This window comes from Buceros rhinoceros, unplaced genomic scaffold (genome assembly GCF_000710305.1).
Source record: "Buceros rhinoceros silvestris isolate BGI_N320 unplaced genomic scaffold, ASM71030v1 scaffold8391, whole genome shotgun sequence".
Lineage (NCBI taxonomy): Eukaryota > Metazoa > Chordata > Aves > Bucerotiformes > Bucerotidae > Buceros > Buceros rhinoceros.
Window position 1 is genome coordinate 80651 of NW_010392467.1, and position 15249 is coordinate 95899.

At 40.2% G+C, this 15249-nt stretch overlaps 1 protein-coding gene across 2 annotated transcripts in view; it reads right to left on the reverse strand.

The window, feature by feature from the left end:
- The window catches only part of FBLN1 (fibulin 1), a 64181-nt gene that overhangs the window by 44622 nt on the left and 4310 nt on the right, over positions 1 to 15249 (reverse strand). For both annotated transcript variants that reach the window (XM_010144486.1, XM_010144487.1), the window contains exons 2-6: positions 12146 to 12281; positions 6776 to 6947; positions 4653 to 4712; positions 2406 to 2507; positions 1108 to 1245 (exon numbers count right to left, since the gene is read on the reverse strand). In XM_010144486.1, coding sequence (XP_010142788.1) covers positions 1108 to 1245; positions 2406 to 2507; positions 4653 to 4712; positions 6776 to 6947; positions 12146 to 12281 — 608 coding nt within the window. The remainder of the gene's footprint in view (positions 1 to 1107; positions 1246 to 2405; positions 2508 to 4652; positions 4713 to 6775; positions 6948 to 12145; positions 12282 to 15249) is intronic.

Consider the following 15249-nt stretch of genomic DNA (forward strand, 5'->3'; position numbering starts at 1 on the left):
CAGGATTCTACATGTTGCACAGCTCAATCATTTTACTTGGCATTTAAAAATCATACATTAAGGTTACTTGTTTTCTATTTTCATCACTATTAACATAACATTAATAATTGACAGCATTAACATCTCATCCAGGTATTTATAACGTGTAAAGACATTCATAACTTACTGTCAGTACTCTCTTTTTTTTCCCCATCAGAGAAAGATTGTTAATACTCGCTGTTAAGCAATTTGTTGGCCTAAGTCTGATGCCATTCAAATTAGCAGAAATTTTACTTCAAAGGAATCAAAGTTAGACCATGATACTTCGAAAAATGTTGTCTGTATGTTCTGTATGCATGTCAGGTGAAGTTATGGATGCACATAACAGCATCCTTTCAGCTACATGCAACTTGAAATCAGTAATTTCTTTAGTAAAAAAAAGACTATTACCTCTGCGTTCAAACACGGCTAGTCAAAAACACTGCTTTTAATTCTTTTTTATTTTTCAATCCTTAAGAATGTTGCGATTAAGAACTTCATCCCCTTTGTAACAAATTTAAACCTCCTGAGGATAAAGGCTTACTTTTTTCAGAAAGATACATCTCCCTCAGTATTTTCAAATTGAATCACCTGGTCACTTCACTTGCCACACTTCATTTCACACTCCTGAATGTGCCAACTTGATTGTTGCAGGTGAAACTAAACTATCGGATATGCTCCAGGCCTGAGTCAGTCCACTCACTAATGAGCAACCAATTCACAGGACCAGAGCACAGCTAGCCAGAGGTAAACACCAGAAAAATGTGTATACTGTGAGTGCTGGGCCTTCCAAATCAACTATTTCAGCCCTCGCATCAGCTCTCATCATGCAACACAAATTGCCAGCATAAAATAAATGTAGTTATCTCTTCTGGAATCCTTTGTAGCAGTCCAGAGACAGCCTGATCTGGTATCTGCAAGGTAAAAGGTGCAAAACTACTGTACCAGAAGAACGAGCACCACCTACGCGTCCCTGCGTAACTACAGCTTACAAGGGTATTTACCAAAAAGTAAAAGAGTATGACATGATGATGTTTATTTTTTTTTACTTAAGTCTGGAAGATTTTGGTTTCTCTGCACAGGCAATACCTTTGCAACGACTGTCATCCGTTAGTTCATAACCAGTTCCACAGCTTGTGTCTCGCTGACAGCGAAAGGATCCTAGTGTATTGACACAGGTTTGTCCAATTCCACAGCTGTGCGTCCCAGTGATACACTCGTTAATATCTAGAATATGCAAAGTTATTAAAAAAAGAGTGTAAATAAGAAATATTAAATCACCGGTAAGAGAGAAGTTCAAAGGTGAGCTGGTGGTAACAGGACTAATGACTGCTGCTTTACTTTTGTCCTGAAGAAAGAGGAGGAAGTGGTACTGAGTGAGGGCAAAGGGCCGACATGATCTGACTGAGCCCAGCAGCAAATGATTACGGCGACTACTCGAACAGACAAACTTTCAGAAATTCTTCACTTGCTCTACCTCCCGCCAACACACGGCCTGGGGAGTCCCCAAGTCACAATTTGCAGCATTCTCCTTTATAGTTACAGATAGACATTTCTTTCATGGATTTTCAAATTTTCTCTCTGAATGCATAAGAAAATTTGACATCCAAGTGTATCAAATGTAAAAGCTCTTCTTTTCTGTATTTCACACTAGGTTAGTGTTAATCTGACCAATCATCTATTGGCCATCATCAACATCTACTTTAGGTGAGTGGCTCATATACAAACTTCAGGATAGAGAGTCCTTTTTCAGTCAATGACAGAAGGCGGCGCAGCTAAGGAGCAATGCTTTTCATCCTGGAATGGCCACAGGCAAGATGAACAGTGCCCTGTAAGTGCTTGTTTCTCTCAGTTAGCAATGAAAGGAGCCTAGGCTGACTAGCTCAGAAGCAAATGTCTACATTGAACACGTGTGAAGTCAAGGGTGATGAGCTCTATCCCAGCCCATTTCAGGTTTCTGGAAGAAACCTGATGATTCTTTCCCCTTCCCTATTCCCACGCCACTCAAAGCTTTCATCCTTTCTGTTGAAACAGAAGGGATCAACAGTAGGCTGAACAACCCTACTCTATTTCATCTACGTCACTGGTTAGTATCTACTATTGCAAGAGAGCAGGTATTTTATTTTGGTTTTATTCACAATAAATTCAAGGTCTTCTGCCTCTCTCCACTCTAAATCCTCCCACCTCTTTGACTGATTCTTTCTTAACTCCACCTTCCCACAACTCTCATTCCAACACTCCATTTAAATCAACTTCTTATGATCCCACCTTTTTACCCAGCTGCCTTAAGCATATTCTGATCTCTTCCATCTGGGTCTTTTTAATCTATTCTTGCTCTTTTAAAACAAGGATGTTGATAATCGAGGCAATGGTTTTATTTCTTTTACCTTCACAGTTGACACCATCTGGCTGAAGCTGATACCCAACAAAGCAGGAGCAGACGTAACTGGATCCTGTGTCTCTGCACTGCTGAGAGCAGGGACCACCACCTAATTGGATATTTCAAGAAGTCTTACATAATTAAGGGCTCTTCACAGGAGCTGAAACAACTGTTAATTTACAGGATGCTTGCTGATTTATTTAGAAAAGCAGACAACTAATCACACACAAAGAAGGAAAGGGCTAAACCACTGGATTCTTTTAGCTTTAAAAATTAATTCAAGGAGGAACTAGTTAAGGAGCTGCTCATAGCCTATCATTGTTAGAAGCTGAAGGGAAAATGCTGGTAAACTCAGACACCTTCTCTGGTTTTGGCTGGGAAGTTATAACTTTGTATGGTGATTACTGTAAAATAAGGAAGGCAAGAAGCATCGCCATAAGTTAATGAAACATTTTCAGTATTGGCTGCATTAGGCTTTATTTTTAGCCCATCATTATTAGGACGATACTCCTGAATTAATTATACCACATGCTCTTTTCCTACTGAGCAGGTAGGAAACATGAACGGGAGAAGAGGGTATTGTAGGTGACGAAGGCTTCAGAGAACCTAAGGAACAAAGACTTACTACTGGGGTACTAAGGACCTACTGACGTATGTACAGGAGTCACAAAGGATGTGCAACACAGCTGGGGTTACTCTGGCAGACAGAAAGAGAATGCTACAGGAAATTTACACAAAATTTGGCTCATGATTAAAAAAACCTTTTTCTGATCTTGTTAAAAAATAAATTAATATTAAAACCATTTAATATTCCCACTGTAGAGAAAAGGTTATATACTTCCAACTATTCGTGGTAAGAGTATTGATATTCTTAGTCGAACTTTAAACAAAAACTTTGAGATAAGCATAATCAGCGTGGGCAAATGCAGCTATAACACTTCAAAAATTATTTCAATTCACTCGGAAGTTTAAAGTGCCACAATTTCTATTGAGGACAGGGCCATTAACACACCACAGAAAATTGGGTCTGTATGCATTACTGGCAAAGGCAATGACATAAGGAGGAACCGCAGTCTTGCGGTTGAGATGGACACCTACCACCTTCTGAACCTCAGCTAACAGTGTGAGCTCCTGTCAGTCACAGTGAAACCTATCGTGGAGGTGCTGGAGAACAGAATACTTTTCCTCATATACTATGAAGGTGCTCCAAAACAAACTGCTGGAAGTTCCACTGCCTAGGAAATTCAAGTTTCCCCTGGTGAAGTCTGGAAAGTCACAAGTAATTTTGGCATGTCGAGTTTCTCAGAAAATATACTGTAAACAGAAATTCTAATGTGTAATTAGTCATACCAATCCATCTCTTGCAGGCAGCTGATTAACCGACAAATGCAACAACTGATTACATCCAGGAATAATGCTAGGAAAATATGTAACACATTTTTCTATGTCATCTCTTGTAATTAGCAGCTGGAGACAAGGAGGAGAGCCAGTGTTGGCTTTGACTAGCTAATGACCTCGTAGACATTTCCAGCCTCTCTAGAGTGTAATAACTATACAACACGCAGCACAGTAAATCATCTCTCAACTGAAATATAAGTCTATTAAACTGAATTTATCCTAAATACATTGCTTAGTTCTGAAATGCTTGTAGAAAATAATAAACCACGCTGGTTTAAGTTTCTAGACATGTAAATCACATGTGACAAGCAATAAATCAGAATACTTTGCAGAGCAATATCCCAATACCACATTTTTCCCAGGAGGCAGAAAAGCCTGACTAATGAGGACAATAGCCACTTTTGTTCCTTTTTTTCAGGTGATGCATCTCAAAAGGAAACAAGTTGCATTTCATATTCAATCACCCAGATCATCCCAAAAGGAAAATAAAGGAATGCACGTGTTTCATATAGGGGATCCTCATGTTCTGAGGAATCCAGAGTTCTCCGTGGGTACAATGGGTAACACCTCTGAGGTATTACCCACTAGAAGTTAAATAAAAGTTAAATAGAAGTTAAATAAAGGTTAAATGTACAGTCTAAGCTTCAGCTGGGTAAGATGAGCTGCACTGTGAGACAATGCCTCCATTGATGCATCACATAATGGCCCACTACTTCTTAGAAATAATCTTCTGTTGTTATCACCCTTAACTAGCCTAGGCAAAAAGTTTTGGCTAATCTCTAGATCTTAGTTTCCTTCACTTTTATTGGAGGCAATCACAGAAGAGCTGGCTAACAAGACTAGTCACCTGACTTACCTCTGCAGCCATCATGCAGATAAGGATCTTCTTGGTCTAGTTCCTCCTTTGAAATTTCAACTAAAAAGAGGAGAGATAGGCATTAGAAGAGAAAGCACTTTTCTTCTCACAGCAAAAAGGTGCTTACTTGGGACGGGACTCTGACCAGGGTTTTGGAAAAATAAGAGGACAAAATTAAAGAACATTATTTACATATTTTACAGCTATTCCATTCTTACATTTGACATTCAAATGCACACAGCCATGGGGTATTTTTCATCTGACTGATTCAATACGAGAGTCAGGCTGTGATCACAGATTGGGGTTGAGATGGGCTCAACCACAGTTGAGCCCAACCCCCACAGCTGGGCTGAGATTTTGAAATGCAGGTTCTTAACATTAGGCTTTTAACCAGAGCTTAACCTCATTTTCATAAGACATGTTGTTGAAGCATGCTTGGCTTCCACTGACTTTACAGTAGCTTGAGGTACTCACAGTTTTAATGAAGATTAGCTTAACCTCAGTTATTTATTCAAACTTCATTCCAAAAAGAACTCCACACCCAGCTTTCGGGCACCTACTTATGGCATTTTTTCTAATGTACTTCACATACCTTAACTTGGAGATTTTTGATCAGCAGTACTTCTGCTATCTGCACGTGTTCTGAGAGTTCTTTCTTTCCACACAGAGGATGTACAAAGGCTGAATACATCCACTACCTGAACCCACTGCTTGCCCAAAGAACTATCTCGTGGGCTTCCTCCAATCCTACCACTTTGGATGCACGGGAGATGGTAGGTTGGTAGTGAGATGTGAAAAAACAATCTCAGAATACTCTGATTATTGAATGGGAAGCTTAGTCTCATTTCAGCGATTGTCCATAACCCTATTCAACCAGCGGTCACTTACAAATAACACACTTAGCAAATAACACACCATAGATGTGAAAGCAAGTTTTTTTGCAGTGGCACAAGCCTGGGTTGGTACACTGAGCCCTCAAGCCACAGGGATACGTTCTGGTCACAGACAAGCTAATGCAATAAGTTTGCCCAAGTCTGGTCTGACTCTGTAGAAGTCTCTGGGGACAAGGTACTCTTTATGTGACTAAGAAAGACTCACAGAGGGAGTCAGCTTGCCTTACCCTCTGCAGCAGAATGCCTTGCAATTGTGTAACGTGAACACAAGGTGCTAGTCCAAGAAGGTGCCTTACAAAATGAAGACTATCTTGACTATCAAAGGTGTCTATCATGTTGGTTGCTCTGCCATTCTACAGGCAATTTTCATTGTCAATAGGGATATTTGACATATGTTCAACCACCTGCTTGTTTTAGTTTAACGATGGGAACATTGTCCTGCGCTGCTTGTTGACAAAGATCCGTCTTTGCAATGCATAATGCACACGTTATATCATAATGTTTTCATTGCTCAACTGCCCACGAAGGAGGCAACACTATACAGCATGACTCTCCTGCAGTTTCAACTCTGTCTGCTAAGCAAAAAAGGCAAAATAAACCCCAAACCCAGGTCTGTAAGGGTCAGTATGTCCATGCTCATTCTCTTTAGCCCTGTGGACCAGGTATGGACACGTGTGTCAAGAGCTGGTGCCATCTAGATGCCCCTCTCTTTTAATAGTATTGAAAGAAATGCAGGTATCATGTTTCCCCAGAAATGTTCAATTCTCTCAGACAGTCCAAGCATTTCAAACAGTCCCAGTCTGTAGGCATTTTCCTCTCACACAAAAGGCATCATCTGAATTCTGCCAAGCTGGCAAACCCCATCTGGCTTTTAAATTCAATTAAAAAAATTGGTTGTCAATCTTCTCTTTAATTAAGATTTTATCACTGGGCAAAATGCTATTAAAATCATTATCTTATACTCAGTTTCCAAGATAAGATCTTTAGAGGCCAAAATAACCCGTCTTACAGTTAAGTCCTGACACCAGGAACTGAGTTACCGCTTCCCCGCTCTTTTAGCCTCCTGTGGCTAGCTATCACTAGCAAAAAAGAAAACAAAAAGCTCCAAAACATACATTATTAAATTCCTCAGTGGAGATCTCAAGTTAGAGGAAAATAATGTAAAATACAAGCACTCCTTGTACCCCTATCATTTTATGTTTCACTCTTATAATTAGCAATATAAAATACCTTGCTCCTTTTTAGGAGCATCATCGCTGATGGACACATCCACGCCTTCCTGACCCTTCACACAGCAAGCTCTGAAGACAATTCCACACTGGTATCCTATCTTAGGGTTGGGTTCACAACTCTGTCCTTGAACCTGGGCAGCCTTTCCCAGCAAACAACAGTCACAACATATCTGTGAGGGGGAGAAAGAAAAAGAAAAAAAAAAAAAGTAAAATCCTGGCCTTGAACAGTTGTATCAATAGTGTTATCTCACTTTAGTAAACGTATGGAAAATTTTCTGCAAACTCCTTAAGAACTGCTGGTATACTTAGGCTCAGACCTTTTAATCTGTAGTTGAGTTTATGCATATGTAGTTGAATTTTGTATTTGAAATTCCATTGTTCTTTGCCTGCATAGCTCAATTTCAAACACCAGGGAACAGTGAGAACTCTTTAAGACTTTTGCTCCTCTTTTGTGTCCAGTTCAATAAAATGGGACGTGATCAATGAAGTGCGTGACAGTTTATAATTAAACTCCCTACTCAACTTCCCAGAAGAAAAAAAAAAAAAACACCAAAACAAAAAAACTCTGAACTAACAGACAAACAAGCAAACAAACATGATCCATCCACGGTTAGTGTTAACAGGTCATAAAGAGAAGCTATTCTGCTCTGAGAAGCAGACGACATCATCAAACATAATTTAAAAGCATCACAGTCCTGGCACGGCTTCCAGCAGTGAAACAGGATCGGCCTCTTCCAGACCTGCGGATCTACGGCCCCACAATACACCCAGAAACGAGCACAGAACACGTTAATCCCGTAGAGGTTTCCTTTTATTTTAAATGGAGGGGACACTGCTGATTTATTCGTTTTTCTCTCTTGCTGTTAGAAAGCAGCAAAGATGTTTGGTTCTCTGGAACTGGTGTCTGCCAATTGCTACTGTTGTGTAAAAGCAGATTTAAGCTTTTATTGCTAATTTCATTATTCTTCCAGGCTCTTTTTTGTTTGAAGAAAATAGCCTGCATCATTAAACAGAGCAAATGGAATATAAAATAACTAAACACTGAACTAAATTTCTGTAATTTGGTGCTTTCATCACCTTAGCTATTGAAAAAAGGCAACTGTTACATTTTTCCATTACTCCTAGACGCAGGCCCCTGCATATATTCTAAGTTTTCCCTTATAAGGTGTTACATGTTTCTCTCTCTGTACTGCACTGAAACGTTTTTACAACCTAGAGCAGCGTGAAAGTAAAATAATAAAATCCTTTTTCCTTGTTTCTTCAATCTCTTTTTACTTTACAGCAATTTGAAGTGTATAAACATGCTATTTTGTCCTCTTGTCTGTGAGTACACAACTGAATCCTTTCCCTGCTGCAGAATGCTGCATGGCAGGAACCCTCCTCTGCTGGCCAGGACTGAGGTGGTGTTTTCACGCCCACCATAATGCTAAGATGTGTGTTTTCCCTTAGCTGTTGTTTGCTAGGATGGTTACTCACTACTCCTTTTGGTTTTCTCCACTTGGTTCTCCACTACTTCCACCCAGTGGCAGATGCTCTGGTTTCGACACTAATACGCGCAGGCTATTTCCTCTTTTCTGGCTTTTCTTGATGACTTTAGAAATAAACACTTGATGATGATCTCTTCCAAGAATTGCAACATTTCTGAATATTCATTCTAACTTCTCTAACATTTTCCTGAGGCATCTTTCTCAAAGTTTTAAACATCTGTCTATAGTTTCGTTATATTTCCAGTTTTCACAACCATAAATTAGAAGATAGAAATGAAAACTGAGCTGAAGATTCATTGTTTGACTTAAACTTGTGTATTTTTGATAACCAAATCTTAAATTTAAGTTACTGAATACAGCTGATGCCTTGCCAAATTTTGACATCATATACTTCTGGATATCCTCCCTGGCTTCTAATGTTAGGCATATGAACTGACTCACTCTATTTCTCTGTCTTTTTGCACAATGCTCAAATTGGAAGTTACAGATTCTCTGGATTTGGTTTGTAAAGAGCAATCATTAATCTTGCTGGTTTTGAAGTGTTTAATAACGTATGTTCTTTTTTTCTTCCAGGTTGAGACACCACTTGAATGGCCCCTGTCTCCAGCTCATGCGAATCTTCAAGAACAGAGCTTGCCAAGGCTTGCAATGCCTGTAAGAAACTGCATCTTTGTTTAACATAATTGCATGCATTGAACCACGTGTTCCAACTGAACTTATTCCAACCGCGCATGACGCATTTTGATATAACAATTTCATAATTATAATAGGTTTTGTGCTTTACCCCATCTTCTTAAACGATTCCAATAGTAATGTCAAGCTTCCTTTGCCTCTCCCCTATTATTAGCAAAAGCCATGCAGCTTCCAAGCCATCCCTTGATCTTGATGTTTGGGCAGAAAGCTGTACCCTGCTTGAATTCCTATGATCCCTTGACCTTGCCTTATCACAGGAAAGAATAAACAGTTACATGTGAGAATTCTGAAGATTTATTTTTGGTCTGATTAGAAAGCACCTGAAATTGCTTTCATCAATAACATCTTTTAATTAGTTAAATTTTGTAATAATGCTTTACTATTTATGTCACTATTTAAGTTACCAGATCTGGAAGGGTGGACCATGAACTAACATTGCTTTTGTGTATCTGTCCACAAGAGGTCTCTCACTTGCTGAAATTCAGACCAACTAGTAGATACTATGAAAAACAGACTGAAAAAACCACAGATAACTCAGTGGGATTTTTCAGAACTGAACAAAAATTAAAAATATGTTCAACAGTCCAAAGCAATACAATTTTTGTGCTCACCTAATACACACAACCAAAGTGTTCTTGACAAAACTGTGTAGATAAGGCTGTACCTCAATCTTTGGAAAAAGAAAGCACCTATGACAAATTTGGAGGAAATGTCCAAGCACCTTAAAGAAGGTTGAATTTCTAGAAGCTTCACTGCTTTCTGCAGGACTGTTGGGGTAGAAGCTTTCATAAAACCACTTATACATCTCCTGTATCAGCAAAAAAATCTGAAAATTGTTTACTGTATTTTGATGAAGATTTTAAAGAGTAATTTTCCATCCTCTTTTCAAGGTAAGAAAAGATATGCTTCCAAACAAAATAAAGCAGTAAACCTATGCCCATCGTTACCTATGCCTGCCACATTTAAATGTAACAGCTGAGGCAAGTGTTTTCAAAACATGGTCTTTTTATCTTCTTTCCAATTACAAGTTTTGGATTCGAAATAAAGATTAGCTGCCTCATTTGCTGCAAAGTGCTGTGATTAATCCTACTAATTGAATTACTAATTCCCTCTTTCTGCTTCGTTGAAAGAGACAAAGATGATCCAAAAGCCCTCCCATGCTACTGAAGCTAAACAAAAACGGACCAACAGCAGCAAAATGAGATCCAAGCCCACGTGAGATGGGCTTGGTGTGAATGCAAAGGTTTGTTTTCCACAGCAAAGCTCAATTGCCAGATACACTGTATGTCTCAAGATCATCAGATTCAAAATGTAATTGATATTAGATCATACATCATCCGTGTCCATCACTGATCAAAGATATTATCTACAACGATATTCCTACAGCTACCCCAGGACAGTCATTAACTGTAGATACTCCTACTGGGGAGCAGAACAAGGCTCACAAGGATTGAATGACTATGTTTATACCAGTAAACTAAACAAGGACAGACTACGGGCTCAGACATTGTCCTGCCATCATCTGTAACATTTAAATATTAGCAAGCTCTAATGGCAACGAACATCATCTCAGACAATACTGAAGCATATTTTGGGATTAGCACAGGCCAGTAAGCATTCCAACAGACCTCAGGCACTGTGGTTTGCGGGAGAAAGACGTCAGTTATGTGACATGAGCCGTGCTGAGCCATTTATTCTCAGGGCAAGAGATCATGGCCCAGTGCGTTTTGTTTAATAAAACAGCTGTCACCATGAGAACCTGCCATCTTTAAAGAAGTCTGGCCATTTAAAAAAACACCATCACTAACTCTTCTTCCTCATGCTGAGAGGCCCACATAAGGGAACATCAAGGAAACCCTCTTTCCCATCAGCTGACTGAACAGTTGGGTTCTGTTTCAGAGTTGTCTCACAGCATGTCTTTAAAATAGTGATGCTGTTATAAACCTGCCTCTGGTAGGAAGGCACTTGAACCTACAGAGTACTCGCCATCGCAGTCCTTATTCATCTGTTCATAGCCCTTCAAAGCACTGACACAGACGGTTAAATAGTTTTTTAGGCCACATTCAGACTGGGGTGGACAGGCCTCCTAACGGCAAAGGTTGCACAGAGGAACCTCCATGCTACGGGGAGGGCATACCCTGGACACGGCCAAGAGGTGACATAGGTCCATTCTGTGGGACACACGCTACCATGAGAAAATCATGCTGCACATGCAGACGAGTTTGTGACAACCCAACACCACCAGCCTCATCAGCATGTGCTACCTTCCTCCTACTCACAGTGAGAACACGGATTACTTCCCAGCCCTGGCATCGGCAGTATCCGATTGCCAGTAACATGATCCAGCCACCGTTTTGGAGATACGAAACTTACAGGTCAGACATTGTCTGCCATCTCCTATATTTTTTTAACTGAATGAACCAAAACATTCAGTGTCTTTAAGCAGCAAGAAGAATTTAAGTCAATCTCATCTATTTTCATCACCAAATCTGTAAAAGGACCAGAGCTGTTCATGGTCAAGGTCATCACCTCAATGGTGGAACTTTCTTCTAAACACACTCTGCAGAGTAATGTGAATATGCTCCCTCTCAAGAATTGAGAGACAAAGACACTAACAAAGGGAGAGGGCAGGGCACAGATTAACTAAAGATGCTAACAACAGTCATTTTTATTCTAACATCAAACGTTATTATCAGAAACTTACAGATGTCACCATTCGATTGCAAACTGAAGTCATGTTAACTAAGGACGTGGAATTGTAAGTACACTGAGTGGATTAACTTCTCTGCCTTTGGACTACCAGTACTGAAAACCACCAAGTTTGACCTTAGGCCAAAAAGCTCTAATGAAAGCTAAAGTCTGAAATGCGTCTGAGTTTCTCGCCCATCTCTTCCTACAGCACTGATGTCTTCTCTTCACACAAAACTAGTTTCCATTCAAGACTTCCCATCCTTCTGCATGCTGCCCTCTGCTAAAAGTTAATGAGGTAGTTCCTCGTTGAGCGAAGCAGACTGTTTCTCTCACAAAATCGCGAAGTGGACAGCCTTAACAGAGACACAAGGTGTTACTACAAAAATGTTTATGTGCATCGTACTGAGTATGGTGACCTTCAAGGTCAATCCTTAATACCAGTCTAGACAGTCAATACCATTTCTTCAAGATGAACAGGAGTAGCTCTGATGTCTCACCTTGAAGTATTCAGCCTCACAGGTGGAATTTTGACCAATGTGTGAGTCACACTCCTCACGCACGTTGGCAAATTCGATCCCATCTGAACAGTACTGCTTCTCCAGCTGGCTGCGGCAACACTGCACTTGAGTCATGCTGACAAAAGGATGAAAGCAGAGCAGAAAAGGTGAAGAATGGAAGCAATGGGAGAAAAGGTCAACAACAGATAATGCAAGTTTTGACAATTAGCACTTGTACTGGTCTCATGGAAAGAGGTTACCATCAGCAGGCATTTTAGCTACAAAGCAAAAACATTGTCTAGCAGTAAGCACGATGTCTAGGTGATACTTTTAACACAGTTTACTTGTCTACTTCGCAGTCTCTCCTAAGCTCTTTTTTTTTTTTTTAAGCAAATGGGTAACTTCAACAACATTTGCCACAGGGCTCAATGTTGAGTCATGCTGACAAAAGGATGAAAGCAGAGCAGAAAAGGTGAAGAATGGAAGCAATGGGAGAAAAGGTCAACAACAGATAATGCAAGTTTTGACAATTAGCACTTGTACTGGTCTCATGGAAAGAGGTTACCATCAGCAGGCATTTTAGCTACAAAGCAAAAACATTGTCTAGCAGTAAGCACGATGTCTAGGTGATACTTTTAACACAGTTTACTTGTCTACTTCGCAGTCTCTCCTAAGCTCTTTTTTTTTTTTTTTAAGCAAATGGGTAACTTCAACCACATTTGCCACAGGGCTCAATGTCTCCAGAACTTGCATCCTCACATGTTTTCTGACAGCTGGTGGCTGAAGAGAGAACGGCAAGAACCAAATAGGTCCTCCAACTGATGCAAGGGAGAAGTCAGGCCCTGAACATCATGAAAGTCTGCAATACCACGGCCAGTCTACCCTCGCACCTGCTGCCCCTTGCTCAAACAAACAGGTACGGCATGTTGAAGGAAGCTCAGAGTGTTGCTCTGTGGGACAACTGGAGATACAGGGAGAAGCAAAGATATCAAGGAAAGTCATAGTGAGAAACAGAGTGCGTTAAAAGCAAGAGGGAAAGAAAGACAAGAGGGAAAAAAGTATTACAGGGCAGGAATACACAGAGAGAAGACAGGATCAAATGAGGAAACTCAGCTTCGCTAGATCCACTGCTCATGAAATCATTGTATTTTATCTCAGTTTTGGTGAATACATTGAAAACTCCATCCTGTGGAAAAAAAACCTGTGCAAGGAAGCTTTAAACTCCTCCACTCCAGTTGCTACTGCCACTTGAATGCAAAGGCCGTTGAAGGAGGTATGTCCCCTCTCTCCACTCTGTTCTATGGGTAACTCTGCTTTGTTGGGTAGCATTGTGGGTGGAGCTCGCAGTTTAAAGCTCTTCCACTGCTACCTCCTGTACTAGACACTGGAAACAAAGGAAAAAGTTAAGGAAGAGTAACAGATCATATTACACATACAAGGATATAAAGATATCCATGTGTTCTGTGATATCCCAGTCTCACTAAGAATAACACTACCTGAGCTGCTAGGGGGAAAGGAAACTATCCCAAAGGCATCCAAGCCAATAAATTCTATTCGTAGTACAACAAAGGCATCTAAAAGGCATGCCCCGCTATGTCAGAGCTCTGTAAGAACTGCACACGAACACCCTATAAACGCACCTTTACACCCATTAGCATGGGAAATCTTATACATCCTACAGACCAACAACACTGAACGCATTCTCTTTGCTGTTAAAAGTATTCACCTGGGGTTTTTTCCTCAGCTCTAGTTATTTGAACTGATGAGTAAAACCTTTTCAAGAGTTACTTAGAAATACATAAAATAATGTAAAAATATTCAGCAAACCAATACCCTTTGCTCTCAAAAATCCTTTATTTATAGTGTTGGAAATTTTGGAAGTAAAAGGAAGAGGGGTGGGTAGTTGCACCATGGAACTACAGGCTTCCCCTACTGTCATCTAAGATAAGTGGATTCCAATGCACCACCTCTGGAGGAGCTTCCCCACTCTCAGTGACCACAGGAGAAGCTTTAAGCTCCCAGAGAGCATGAGGGACTCTCCCAGCTCTAAGGCCAAGCCATCCAGTCCAGTTCTCTAAAAGCAGGAGACATGCGGTTACTGGGCTCAGATTCTGCATCTCTGTACATACTGATGATGTGACGTTGTCCAGCTACTTTCCTCAAGATTTCTGATTCTTATTTATTGGATTTTGAAATGGTCTGACTGTGCAGTTCTCACTTGGACAAACACAGCTACGGGATTTCAATGCATAGGAATAAAAACTAGGATAAATTCATGAACAAATTATTCAAAAATAGACTCTAAAGTCATACCAAGAAGTTATGCCCGGGAAAGTAACTTTCTTTGGCAGAATATTTAAAGTTTTTGATATCTGATTTAGTTCCAGTTTGGAAGAATATGTAGCTTTTTTGTTGCTGAAATTCCCTCTGCAGCAGAATTTCCATTTCCTGCCCAGCTCTGGGGTGGTCTGACTGTCAGACCTTTGGAAGCCTGTAAAGCCTGATTTCAAGCCCAAGAGTGTGGGAGCTGAGACTTTCCAGCTCCTTTAGCCCTCCAAGTGCTCTTGAAGAGCTAGATAGTTAGCCACAGACAGACAAACAAACAAACAACAGCAGTCTTTCAGTAGATCTGTTTGGTTTCCACTGTGGTTTTTTTTTTTAATTTTTTCAAATGCGAGTAATCTCTCTGAAATCTCTGACAAATTGGCAATTTCAATCAAAACAAAAAAGTTTCTTAAAATGTTTCCCACAGCTGTATTCGTAAGTCATGTGGCCCACCCCAACTGTAATAAGGAATTAAGCATCAATTGAAAACCAGATTAAAACACCATTTGTTCATTCTCAAAACAACAACAATAAATTCACACTTCATTACTCACATCTACAGTGAAGTTGGACTGGTAGCAAATGTTGTTTGAGACTGTAAACACTTGTGTGGGTGTAACAGAGGTAGAAACCCTGAAAGATGGCAGAGAAAGATGCTAGAAAAATCTGCACAGTACTGGTCTTCAGGCTGCAACTTAGCCTGCCCAGCTGACTGTCCTTTTACCTTTGTACACCAGCCCACGTGCTGATGGTTGCTAGAGCTTACCACCAGAAGCTCT